Source organism: Apteryx mantelli, chromosome 4 (genome assembly GCF_036417845.1).
Source record: "Apteryx mantelli isolate bAptMan1 chromosome 4, bAptMan1.hap1, whole genome shotgun sequence".
Lineage (NCBI taxonomy): Eukaryota > Metazoa > Chordata > Aves > Apterygiformes > Apterygidae > Apteryx > Apteryx mantelli.
In genome coordinates, this window is record NC_089981.1 from 22,871,502 (window position 1) to 22,885,339 (window position 13,838).

The 13,838-nt window shown below is 39.2% G+C and overlaps 1 protein-coding gene across 1 annotated transcript in view; it reads left to right on the forward strand.

Moving 5' to 3' along the window:
• Nucleotides 1-13,838, forward strand: part of LOC106496949 (mucin-5B) — a 42,887-nt gene that overhangs the window by 10,228 nt on the left and 18,821 nt on the right. Inside the window, exons 10-21 of the mRNA XM_067295996.1 lie at nucleotides 512-613; nucleotides 1,614-1,683; nucleotides 1,920-2,057; nucleotides 2,799-2,963; nucleotides 3,819-3,913; nucleotides 5,830-5,956; nucleotides 9,148-9,400; nucleotides 10,412-10,464; nucleotides 10,849-10,949; nucleotides 11,245-11,396; nucleotides 12,639-12,777; nucleotides 13,509-13,619. Coding sequence (XP_067152097.1) covers nucleotides 512-613; nucleotides 1,614-1,683; nucleotides 1,920-2,057; nucleotides 2,799-2,963; nucleotides 3,819-3,913; nucleotides 5,830-5,956; nucleotides 9,148-9,400; nucleotides 10,412-10,464; nucleotides 10,849-10,949; nucleotides 11,245-11,396; nucleotides 12,639-12,777; nucleotides 13,509-13,619 — 1,506 coding nt within the window. The remainder of the gene's footprint in view (nucleotides 1-511; nucleotides 614-1,613; nucleotides 1,684-1,919; nucleotides 2,058-2,798; nucleotides 2,964-3,818; nucleotides 3,914-5,829; nucleotides 5,957-9,147; nucleotides 9,401-10,411; nucleotides 10,465-10,848; nucleotides 10,950-11,244; nucleotides 11,397-12,638; nucleotides 12,778-13,508; nucleotides 13,620-13,838) is intronic.

Sequence of the window (13,838 nt, forward strand, 5' to 3'; positions counted from 1 at the left end):
TGACTTCATTTGATCAAATGGCCCCAATCCAGCAAAGCACTTCAACACATGCTCCATCTTAAATGCCATAAATTCTCCCATTTGCAATAGACTGCAAGTCAATTGCTTTGTGCTTAGCATCAGCATTTTGCAGCTTCAGCATAGTTTTACATCTTTTTAAATGGATTTATTTTCTTAGTGGATTTATTACTGTAGATCTAATCATTTCTCCTGAAGCTTTCTTCATGTATGTCTGTCAAAAGGAAGTAGATGATCTGATTCCTTCAAAAAGATTGACTTCCATGTGAGTGTCTGCAAATATACTATCTACACAAGTTGATAGCAAGGAAACAGAGTGTAGAGGAAAAGCCGTGAACATGATTGATTTTGGCAATGAAAGGCAGCAGTCTGCAGTTACAGATTAAATGCCCCAGTTCTTTCAAGGATCCATTTTAGCCTTTTAGAGACACATTTTTTTTCCTTCTAGCTCACTTCCTGTAACATGCTAAAACTTTTTCTCACCTCTTTTCAGAACACTGATGACACATTTGTGGTGATTGGAGAGATTGTCCAGTGTGGGACATCAAAGACAATGACTTGCTTAAAGAACATATTAGTCACACTAGGAAGAACTGTAAGTAATGTGCTAGTTATCGACACAAAAATACGCTGCTTTTATTTAGGTTCAAAGATGGGTTTTGTCTATTACTGTGAACTCAGCTCTGTTGCAGTCCTGAGATTGCAAGATTAGTACCAGTAGATGATGTGTTTATTAGTTTCGTTCTGCAAGAGTTATTGGCTTTCCAGTTCTTTTGGATTCTGGCTTTTCCATTTGCTTCAGAGTTGGTTCAAAACTATCCTTGTCAGCTTTCCCTTTTTTATGACTTTAAACTTTTTCACTTGTTTCTTTTTGAAAACTGGAGATTTCTACAAGAAAAGACCTCCTTCTTTTTACTGTAGAGTTTTGAGACCTGAGGTTTTCTCTACTAGTAACAGAAGTAGCAGAATTTTCCAGATGAAGGCCTGAGGCTTCTCCCACTGCTATGATTCAAACTGAATTCTTTGGAGACAGAGTTAGGACTGGTTTTTATACACTCCTTAAGATATGTAGATTTATTCTAAGGCCTGGATTCATCCTGTCCGTTTGGTACTTAACTGGTATAAACATGTTAGGAGATTCAGCATTTTAACCTCCCTCTATAGTCAATAAAGAAAGGATCAATCAGCCCACTTAAGGTAGGAGGTGGCTTCTGGAGGTGCCTGTTTCCCTGCATTGACTATTGAGGGAGTTTGAGACAGGTAGCTCTAATTTGGGGGATGTTACATTTCTGATCGGATAGATCCAGACCTACATATAGTATCTTGACTGCAGTTCTCAAAAAGATAAGCTATTAGGTATGGGAGAGCATTCAGTCAATGCTGTTGCCCATGGAGAGTGTTTTTCATTTTTCATTATGACTTACAAATTTGCTCTACACCACTCTATGGCGTCCAGACATTAAATTATATTGACCCCAGAGATGATCATGTTTTAAAGACGTTACCTTCTTAATGAAGCTTGTCAAGTAACTGTTGTCTGTCTCATGTCATACTTACTCATTATTGCGGACTTTTTTTTTTTCTTTTCCCTGCAGACTATAAAAATATGTTCCTGTGGAAATATCTACATGAACAATTTTATTGTGAAGCTGCCAGTAAGTAAAGGTAAGCGTTCTTTCGTCACGTTTTCCCCAGACTAGCCTACAGCTATTTACAGAGGGATACCTGTGCCTTGCTCTGAAGAACCTGATCCTGTCCATTGTTAGAATATTTGACTAGGTGGAAAATAGATCTGGGAATGGCTCTGTTACCTTTGGATGTGCTGGTAAATGGAAGTTCCTGTTTACTTTGCTTCATATCAATTTGCAGGTACAAACACACTTTCTTTTTTTCCTCATTAGATGGCATCACCATCTTCCGACCCTCCACGTTTTTCATCAAAATCTTGACCTCAGCTGGAGTATGGATTCAAGTACAAATGAAGCCTATAATGCAGCTCTCCATAACAGTGGATCATTCTTATCAGAATCGCACATCTGGTAGGACACATCATGCTCTTTCAGTCTGCTCCTCTACTCAGTTAGAACCACTTGTCCATGACTCTAAATGAACAAATTATTTGATTTTTATTTTGACTTTGGTTTGTTAGAACCCTTGTTAGAACCCTTGATTAAATCCGTAGTCTTCCTTGAACAAAGCATTAGCTAAACTCTTCAATTTGCTGAAGTAAATAAATAAAGCTCTGTGATCTTTAGTGTGTGCAGATCTTTTAGACTTCAGGTGCAAAAGCGGGCCTCATCAGAGACTTGTGAATGGAGGCTATGTTCTTGGTTCTGCCACCAATCCGCTTTTTATGTTACTTAAGCTTTCTGTGCTTCTGTTTCCTATCTGGGTAAGTAGATAACACCCCATCTTGCCAACCTGTGTGATTTTTTTGGTTTTGTTTTGTTGTTTGATTTTTTTGCCTTTTCCTTTCGTTGTAAACGTTTTGGGAAGGGACTTCTCAGTCTGTCAGTGTTTACTGAAGCAGATTTAATCAGCCTCCAAGCTACCACTAAGTGCTACCACTAAGTGCTACTATAATATAGAAAATAATAGTTGTACAGTAAAGACAGAGTCCTGTCTGATTTCTGGGGACATGAAGGAGTCTCTGAAGGAAAATGGGCTTCTCTCAGGCAAGACCTCATAGGGCATTCACCTAGAAGCCATTCCTTCTAATGCTCATCTTGTGTGTTTTGTTTGTTTGTTTGTTTTTCTCTCTCCCCTGCCACCCACTCAAGGTCTTTGTGGCAATTTCAATAACATCCAGACTGACGATTTTAGAACAGTCACTGGAGCTGTGGAAGATTCGGCTTCTGCCTTTGGTAACTCATGGAAAACTAGAGCCAGCTGTTTTGATGTTGAAGACAGCTTTGAAGATCCTTGTGCAAACAGTGTGGATAAAGGTAGCAGGCTTTTCATCCCTGGATTATCAGTGCTAAATAATTCTTATATATTGGATAACCTAAAAAGCTTTAGAAATCTTATAACCATCAAAAGCCACTTCCTCTGAGGCTATTAATAGAATATATAGGTTTTTGCAAGCTTCTAAGGTGACAGCTTTGCTTTTAAAACAAAAAAATCACTGCCAGATAAAGAGACGACAACTTATTTACTGTTGACTTGAAAATACACAGGATATCAATCAGAACAGTTTATGTTTAAGGCAGAAAATATTTAGTCTATATTTGGGCAAGACCTTCATCTGATCTAAGTTGTTAGAGGTAGACTGAAGTCAAGAGGTAGACTGAAGTCAAGAGGAATAAGTTATCAACAGTACTAACTTCAGTAAGCACTGGGTACCCTATCCAGCTTCTCATTCTGACTGCAGTGAGGGTTTGGATATATAGAGGATTCAGAGTCTACTCTCCCAGGTAATATATGTAATAAAAGCTACTGTTCTTAGTCACACAGCTCACTGATTATTAGATGCCTGATGTTATTGCTTGATTATAATTTGTAAATAATTAGGAAAGTTTGATGGAAAACACTGAAAATGAGGAGTTTTAGTAGCTGTTCTGTAAATCCAGACACGGTAATAATGTTAGTACTTGGAAAGATGAAACCTTTCTATTAGAAAGGTGGCTAGTCACCCATCTAGCCATACTTATCACCTTGATATGTTAATGTCCACTATTTCCTTTCAGCATTACCTGAACATCTTCAGGATATGACATTCTAGATCTGATTCCTGATAATGTTAATTTACACAGTAATGTGGTCCAGGTGACTAAGGACAATGATCTTTTTTTCCACTTCAGAAAAATTTGCCCAGCATTGGTGTGCTCTTCTGTCTAATACAAGCAGTGTGTTTGCTGTGTGCCATTCTGTTATAGACCCTTCTGTGTACATCAAGGTAAGCCTCTATTCTAAATGGATGTTTTAGTCTAGTCCAGAGGCTGATTTGCCATAAGTGTACTGTGGTCTATAGGAGTTAAATAGGTTACAACAACATCTGTTTGCAAAGTTCACTGATGCTGATGAAAAAAATAACCAAATAAGATACTGTGGACCTTTTTGCCTGCAGCCTGGGAAATATTAAGTAACTGCCTTCCATGAACAGCACTACCATCATTGAGAGTTCCTGTTGCATGATCCAGAAGCAAAAGAGGAAGAATGGAGTTTGTTGTTTCTGAAAACTGTTCAGTCTTTGAAAACCCAGACCAGTGATTCCACATGGAATCAAACTGAGGGGTTTTCTTCCCCATCATGAAAAAAATATTTTTGGTTTCCACTTTTTCTTCACATATAGAAAAGTTCAGACATGCGAATTAGCTTAAAATATTTGTTCTGGTGAGAGACTCCTTTTTCTTCAAAAAAACCTCCTGGGAAAAAAACAAACAGGTTCTTGTGTAGTTCTACTGAAATCTGTAGGGCTGGCCATATTTTTAAAGTTAATCACAAGCTGATCTGGACAGAGGCTTCAGTGGTCAGCAGGACACTTGCACTAAACTAGCTTGCTGTCTTTCCTGTGTGAAGTTGTGCAAACATTAATGTCTGCAGAGATAAGATGAACTTAATTCATCTGCTGTTTGCTAAAGCAGGAAAGATTATCTCATGTGTCACAACTAATTCTCAAGGAAAATTATTGTGACACCAGGCTTTCTGAAACGTTTGTCTTTCCTTGGAGTCCCTCCGATTTTGTTTAAATTTCACATTTAGGGAAAGAATATTTACTACATTTACATCTTTTATAACCCACTTATTATTATGGAAGCATATTAGTCTCTTTATATTTAGAATGCAAGAAACTGCCCTTAAGTACTCTTGGTATGTAGCTCTATAATGTTATTGTGGAAGCTGACTGAGCTAGAGAATTACCACATTTATGTGGATAGTAAAGCAATTTCTGTAGAAATTGCAGAAAAGTCATGCAGGGGATGTGTGAGATGCAACTTACTGAGAGATTTTCTGAGGTTGGAAATTTTCCTTTAATTTAGCATGTCTTTGGATACCTAAGAAATATGGCTCATGCTTAGTTTTCCTCAAGAATTGTGTCTCCTTGAAAATTTATGTTAATTAAGGAAAAGTAATAACCAATTTCTTATGGATATGTTTGCTGCTTCTGCTGATCTTACAGGATTTTTTCGAACCTGATCAGCAGAAGTGTTTTCCATGACATCACTGGTGGCAGGATAAGGCACCATCTATGCAGTATGAACATAGTGCTCTCTATTAACTGGCTGTATTTAGAAAGAACATCAAGGGATTTTTTACCTGGGTCCTTCTGTCCAGTCACGCAATTAAAAGAACTTGAGCCTTGGATCCCCTTTATACATATTTAATTAGTTCTTTATGTGCCATTATATACAATTCCCTATTAAATCATCACTAATAAATACATTTGTCATCTAATATCTTATCTACACACTAGACAGGCACATAAGCTCCTGTCATCACTGTGCAATATTTTCACCTCAATACATCTGAATGTTGTATTTGGACATGTCCTAGATTGTACGTCCTCATGGGAGTCTGGTGTAGACATTTGTTAGTGCTTTAATGGACTATAGGTGTCTTTTATTGCTTTATTATTCATCTGTTTGAGTGTTATCACCATTGAAGTTATATGGCTGTAATTGATTTCCTGTGTCTCAGATTTGCATAGTATTTCATTAGCATGTATTTTGGCTTAGAGATGTTAAAATTAAGTATCATTGGTGGTAATACTCTTCTGAAAAAGTATTGCTTGCATGCTTTCTGAATTGCTGAATGTCTCCTTGCTTCTGCTGTGAGCTGGGCATAATACCCATGTCCTTGTCTGTCGCCTAGAAATGTATGTACGACACCTGTAACGCTGAGAAGAGTGAAGTGGCGCTGTGCAGTGTGTTCTCTACTTACTCCAGAGACTGTGTCGCAGCAGGCGTGTCCCTGAAGGGCTGGAGGCAGGGGATCTGTGGTATGCATCCCGTATCACCTTGGCTAGGGGTGTGGGGAAGCATCTTCAGGAGAGCGTTTTCTTGTGACAGTCTATGTTTTGTGCTTACTCATGAAGGTTGTGGGTCTTTGAAAAATAGAATAGGCATATATTCTGGGTGGGGGTGGGGGGTGGGGGGGGGTGAAATCATTTGCCTGCCAAAATCGGTTCATGTCCACTTCATGAAGGGGCTCTTACGATGCGTATTCCTTGTGTAAAATGTTTGGTGAATTCAGAACTCGGAGCAGCAGGGGGAAGAGTATAAAGTGTATTAATCAAATCAAAACAAGGAATGGCAATTAGATTAGCTTTGAATACGTGGGCCTCCCCATGTGTTTTAATTCTGAGACCTTTTTTTACAGTTCAGCTCAGTCCTCTGTGATAGGCATTGCCCATGCACACGGTATCATTCTCATTAGTCTTATTTTTTTCCATGTTACATTAAAGTACTAATGATTTTTAATAAATGTATATTGCTGGTAGCTGAGAATGTGAAAGTGTTTAAAGGCATGCATTAATTCAGCTCAGGACTAGATAACAAATGAGCAAAAGTTTCTTGAAACATAAGTTTATATTTGGACATATATGTTTCCACAAAATCCCAGGTTAGGAGTCCGAATATGCATGTATTTTTTGTGTGGCACTACCAGAATTTATTATGTGATGGTATCAGAGCTGCAAATAAAACTCAGGAGTTCTAGCTTCTGAATTTTATTTTTTCATTTCTGTTTTTCCATTGATAAGCCAGTTCAACTGAGATTTGCCTATTTCAACATGAAAATAGATGTGTGCATTTCTTGAACAATAACCCATCTGAATATGAAACATAACAAGAATGATTTTTATGCAGTTTAGATGCTGCTATAATCTATTTAATTACTTGACTTGGAGGCTAACTGGAATATTTAGTAGAAAGAAGCAAGGCCACTGGTGTGGTGCTTTGTAGAAGGAATTTAAGATTACAATAAGAACAATTTAACAAACCTGTGAAATAATTCAAAAGGAACACGATATGGTCTACAGCAAATTATCCTAGAATCGTGCAGATTTCTGTACTAGATACAGTTCCTGTCCATTGAAATCTTTGTTGTCAGGTTAAGAACATGGAATTAGTGACATTCTGTATGCCAAAGCAAGCCAGGGTTGCAGCATAGGTTAGATTAAAATCTGTTGATTTATAACACAGTAGGTAACACGAGCTCAAGCAGTGTAGTAATCTCTGGAAAAATGCTGATGGCTTGATCTGCACAATCATTTTCAGCTTTATTAAAAAAAAAAAATTTCGAGAACACGTCTGTGATAAGATAGACGTTTGCCTTACTCATGAGTGGAAGAGTAAATGTCCTAGAAAAGTCACTTTCAGTGGTCTGTCCTGTTGCTGGGGTTGGAAAGGCTCGTTCGGCTCCTGCACCTGCGTCCAGCTGTACCAGGCTGCAGGCAGTGTCCTAGGCAGGTGGTATCGTAAGGGGATGCCTACATTACTGTCAGTTGAGTGAATAAAATAAGTAAACTCATACTAGCATGGCAGTGTGTATATGTGACATAACCTTTAGTGGAAACAGCAATCATTTTTCGAGTTATTCATTACCCAGAAGCCCTTTGGGGTCAGTAGCCGTTGCTAAGTCATGGCAGTGTTTTCCTATTGCTCCCTGTGCGAGCTAGCTTGAAGCTATCTTTGGTATGCTCATGTGTCCTGCACTCACTCCTCCAACTGCGATGTATGTATACTTAAAGATTACAGATCTGTGACCATGAACACTGTAATCAGATAACCTTTTTCTCACAAGACCTTGCTTTCCAAAATTATTCTTTTCCTTCTGTGAACAATTAAAGGGAAAAAGTAGACATATCATTTTATTGCATTCATAACTAACAATTAAGACACCCATTCAGGTAAATCTCTTGGTACATGAAGTGGGCTGGGATGTAAGCTCATGTTTAAGTCCTTTATTGAATAAGGATATCTATCTTATTTGGTCCGTTGTGATTTACAAATACTAGTTGCCTCATCTTCATAGTACCCCTAGAAAACGGGAAAATGTGGGCTGCCCTTTTTGTACACAGGATATCTTGTGTGCTCCAATCAAGACCAGGAAATCACTCATCAGTTGTTTTTTGTTGTAGTTGTTTTTTCTTTGTGTACACAAACCTAGCATACTAATCTAAGAAAGTGCGCTACAGCCATGGACTGCAAAAACGTACACAGCTTTATTTAAGCGTGGAATTTAATTGCTGATCTGGTGATATCGTTGCTGCACAGCTAGCCAACCCAGTTCCCCATAAGCAACCCTTCTAGTAGATCTGTGTGTATCTGAAAAACAAAGCTGTGGGGCTAAATCTTCAGGGGTGTGAGTTAGAAAGGGGCCTGATTAGATGAGGCCCAAGTTCTCATTGAATTTCAGTGGAATCTGGATACCAGGCTTTCTTGAAACTCACAGCTTTTATGTAGATGATATTTCCTGATGCAATTTGATGCTTACCCTAAGGAGTCCTTCCTACCGCAGATTTTGTGGCAGAGTTTTGAAGGTGATGTTTCTTGATAGCCCGTGAAGGTTGATCAACTTTTCACCACCTTACAGGGACAGTTGAGCCCTTTAGGCTTTTGTATTTAACTGTTTGGTCTGCCAAGAGGGCTTAGAAAGCTTCTTCCTCATTTCATCAGATCATGCTAAGAGTTTTCCTCAAGACATTTCCAAAATCTGTGAGAATTCAGACACAGTTTCCCTGGTAACATCAGCTGATCAGCAGAGTTCTCTGGCACTACTCACGAAACTTCAAAATTTACCCCTGCAAAATGTGTTCATTCCTCAAATTGCTCCCAGATGGAGAAAGCATTACTAAAGGAGAGCAAATTCATTTTTAACTACAAGGACAAGTCAGAAGTTACTGGTTTCAGTTCCTGACACAAGATAGAACTGTAAATTTGAGAAACAACAAAATCATAGTGATTCCCCTGATCAGTCAAGATTTGTCCCTGCTGAGTATTTCAGCATTCAATCTCGCCTAGTTTTTGAAAGCTATGTGAGCAGACTTCCCCCAGACCACTGGGAGACAAGGTCTTCTGGTTTGAAAAAAAGCACATTTATGGCTACCACTGAGCAGAAAGCTGCACAGAGAGCATGAATGATGGTTGCCGGAGAAGGCCATACATCCATTTTATTTCTCTTGCCAAGATCCCTCTGAGGAGTGTCCTGAGACTATGGTTTATAACTATAGCGTGAAGTTCTGTAACCAGTCTTGCCGCTCCCTGGATGAACCTGATCCGCTGTGCAAAGTTCAGATCGCGCCGATGGAGGGCTGTGGTTGCCCCGAAGGGACCTACCTCAATGATGAGGAGGAATGTGTAACTCCAGAAGACTGTCCCTGCTACTACAAAGGCAAGATCGTTCAGCCTGGAAACTCCTTCCAAGAGGACAAGCTGATGTGGTAAGCGGGTCTGCCGATGCAAAGACTGCGTACCTGGGAGACATGGGGCTGTCCCTGCTATAATCCCTGAAAGGCGGCCTTAGAGTAAGGAATAATGACATATTTCTGCTTAATACTACCAAAGCAAATTTTAGCCTGTCAGGAAGGGCAGCTACAGCAAAGTTTGGGATCCCATGTTCCTGCTAGCAGCAAACAAGAACCTGAAAGCATGTAGAGTAATTTTGGGGAACTGTCTGTACTGCGAAGTTCTGAAAATATGAAGTATGAATGTGTGGTATGAAAAAATCCATACACAGTGGGAACCAGTTTTCTAGAAGATATAGGGAGCTTGGGGGAAGTTTTTGGTTTTGAGATGAAAAAACAAAGTGGAAAACACCCCGCTCGCTATATAAAATCTAAAAATGGCCCAGGAAGAAAATCAAAATCTCAGTTTTGAAGCATCAAAAAAGAGAAATTTGGGGAAAAAACTAAAAACAAACTTCTTGCATTTCCAGTAAAAAATAATTGCCATTCTCAGCCAGCTCAGGGTGACAATGTGAACAAATAATAGGGAAAGACTGAATTATTCAACTGATTTCTTTTGTATCTTCAGATGCCTACATGTTCTCTCTCTCTCTCTCTCTCTCTGTGTGTATATATATAGATATGTTATATATTTTTTCTGAGGATTTTAGACTATTTTGTAAACATAGATTCATTTAATAATTAAAGAGGTCTCATTTAAGAAAGTATTGGTCGCATCTCATAGAGTGGGAAATAGATGCTTATGAAAGACTTGATTTAGGGAAAATACACAGCAAATGAGTACTAGATGAAGGAAGAGGATTTAAGAGCTGGGTGTCTTAATCTTCTTGCGGATGGTAACTCATGTCTGTGAACCTGATAGCTGTACAAAATATTCATTTTAGTGGGATTTTATTATTTGTGTGACTAGCAAAGCATTGTAGTGACTTTTTCTCTAGAGTAAATGTGCGAAGAGCTGATGTGTTTCATTTTATGGAATCTCTTTAGTAAATGCATTCAAGGAAGATTAGACTGCATTGGAGAAACTGTCCTAGTAAAAGGTGAGATTTTGTTAAATAATGACATTATGGTGTCAGTATTTATAATGTTTTCAGTGTATCTCTCACTTTCTGCAACGTTTATTATTAGGTGCATTTTTGCCTTCTCCCTGACATCTGTCAGTTATTGATAACAGTTGTCTTTAAAAATGTCACCAGAGTTGTTGAATTCTTAAAAAATGAAGGTATTTTGCAAAGCTTAGTGGTTGTCTGCCCCCTTCTCCACTGCTGCTGTTGGAAAGAAGCAAAAGCTGATAGAAACTGGAAATATGAGACACATGCTACCCTCTTTCTTTGAAAACTGCTCTGCTCTATTGCAAAATGTCTGATGGTGTCCTCATCACTTTCAATAAATGACCTTCCTGTAATGTTTTCTTCCTTATATAGATTGCCCTGCTCCTATGTATTACTTCAACTGCAGTTCTGCGGGTCCCAGTGCGGTCGGATCAGAGTGTCAGAAAAGTTGTAAGACGCAGGACATGCACTGTGTAAGGACCTCGCCTCCTAGCAGGAGCATGAGACAACATTATTGTGCATGTATGATTGTCCTTAACGAATGCTGACGGTAACATGTTACACTGTTTACAGACCAACCATTTTCCTGATAATGCAGTGGTTAAAGCTGTGCACCTAGCTGTGATGCTTATAGTTTGATTGTCAGTGATTTACAGTCATGGAATTTAAAAATAATTTAAAAGTTTGGCATCCAGAGGGAGCGTCTCTGCTGGTTTTCTGTACTTTCTGTGCATTAACCCACTCTGTATTGTATCTTCATATACACAGTATGTCACAGAATGTGTCTCTGGCTGCATGTGTCCTGATGGGCTGGTACTGGATGGCAATGGGGGCTGTATTTCAAAAGACCAATGTCCGTGTGTCCATGGAGGACAATTTTATAAGCCTGGGGAAACCATCAGAGTTGACTGCAACACATGGTATGTTATCCCAGGGAGTCTTTTTTTATAATTTGCAGACTCAGAAGGAAAATAGCTAATAAAGTAAAATAAAAGTAGTGCATCGTGAGAACATGGGGCAGGATGCATTTTGAAACCTTCCTATTCATCACTAGAGCAGTCAGGCTTTTAGTGAAAATAAGAGAAACATTTCCTCTCTGCATCGCATTGCACCAGCCTGCACTTGGGAGAATAGGTGCCAAGCTTTTCTGACAAATGACTTCCATTCTGCTCTGTAGACTGCTTGCACAGCAGTTTGAGAAATATCAGCCCCATCCAGGTTGGTCTGTGGCTGGTCACTGTACAAGCATGCAAGGCTGACAGGGGATTTGAGTCTGTGTCTGCTGGGCACAGCTGAACCTCAGAAAGGGGATGAATTTAGAGGAGGGAGGAATTGCAGGGATCTCTCAGCTACTTGCAGTGCTTGTGGGCTTGTAGTTCTCAAATAAGATAACTGAATGCTCCCACTGCTGGTGTAATGCTTCTGTAGCCTTACTGCTTATTACTGATTACGGTGGGTGAACTTTTTTGTATAATTAGACATTATTTAGTGAGGATGAGATTGTGTAGCCCTGCCAAGAGGAGGCACAGAAAATAAAAGAGCCATAAACACTTTGGTCTGATCACCATTGGTATGAGCATTCAGATTTAACATGTGAGGCCAAACCCTGATAAGCAGTTGCTGATATTACAGAGGCCATTAATAGGTTTTATTGCAGTGAGGGCTTTGTTTTCTTAGGAGAACAGGTTACACGTGGAGACAAAATTACAGAGTCCCTGAACTAAGGAAATAACTACTAAAATGTTCTGTGCGTGGTCCCCCTGAGTGGAGGGGAGGTTTGCCAGGGAAGACAGGAAAATAATGTTGGTTCACACCACTACAGTCAGGAACAAAATTGACCTTCTGGTACATCACAAATTGATACTCAAATACAGTTCAAATATTTTGTTCTTCACCATGAACTTAACTCCTAAATCCTCACTGCCTGCTGTCAGGCTTTAAAGGTTTAAATGATATTTAAAGGAAAAGTAGAATAAAAATATACAAAGTTCAAAAATGCGTCTTGGTAAAAACCTATGAGTTTTCTGATTAGTAAGCCGTCTTGTGGCATGGTCTCAGAATAGCTGTGAGGGTAAGCCTGGAAGAATGAAAGGTGATTGCTTTCTTTGAAGTAAAACCATGCTTGACAGAAAGATTGTGAACCTTTGTATTTCATCTCCCAGCACCTGTGACAAAAGGCAGTGGAAATGTACAGACAATCCCTGCAAAGGAACCTGCACTGTCTATGGAAATGGACATTACATGAGCTTTGATGGAGAGAACTTTGATTTCCTGGGAGACTGTGATTATATTTTAGCTCAGGTATCAAAGTTTTCACTTTCCTATCCATGTGCTTTTCACAGCTTACACTGCAGGATTCAATTTGAATAATTAGAAGGCTATCCCATGCAAGATAGTAAACCCAGATGAGCAGATCCTGCCCCCTTGCCTGTTGTACCTGGAGCAGATGCAGTAAGATTTTTCCATACAAAAGCAAAGCAATTACCCCTCAGAAATGACACAAGAGGGCACTGTGTGATCCTAAATGGTTTACTGCTGGAATGGACAGCCCTTTTCCTGATGTCATCCCAGCATCTGCAGTGGGAAGGGATTGCTGTGGTGTGGAAAAACTAAATGTTTCTACAGACCATCCTAGTATGACAGTACTTTTTTGTGAGAGAAGCATGTAAACATTAATGTGTGAGCCTCGGCTTGTGTACAGTAATTGCATGTAATGAGACAGAGTTCAATGAGATGTTTTGTCATCTCCACATTAGTTGTTTGTGCTAATATTAAGAAAAGAACACTTATATTTTTGGCTGTGCATGATGGGTGCTACAAAAAGTTCATTTTTCAACTAAGACTTTCACCTTAAAATTTCTGGTCAAGTATAAACAGTTCAGCTATGACCAAATTCTTCTAAAATGCCAAGAGTTTTGATGAACAAAAACGTGACAAAATAGCTGAAGTCAGATAGAAGTACCATTTGTTTAGAGCTCCTGAAAATGTTTAAGACTGGACTAACCTAATACAATGTTACCTATTTTTCTAAGGATTTTTGCCCCAACAACATGGATGCTGGCACCTTCCGAATAGTAATTCAGAATAATGCCTGTGGGAAGTCACTCTCCATCTGCTCTCTGAAGATCACTCTGATTTTTGAGGTTTGTCGAATGAGTTATAACTGAGGAGGTGGGAGTTTTAATTATGTGAGCAGTTAGTGTATTATGCCCTTATATTCCAATCCAGCTCTGCTAGAGAATGCCAAACAGCCAGAAAGCAGAGGTCTAGGTATTCAGTATCTTGATATTCAGAATTTGCCAGGGCTGGGCACTTCTGCAGGAAGAGGACACATGCAGGGAGACAAATGCACTCTGTGAGTG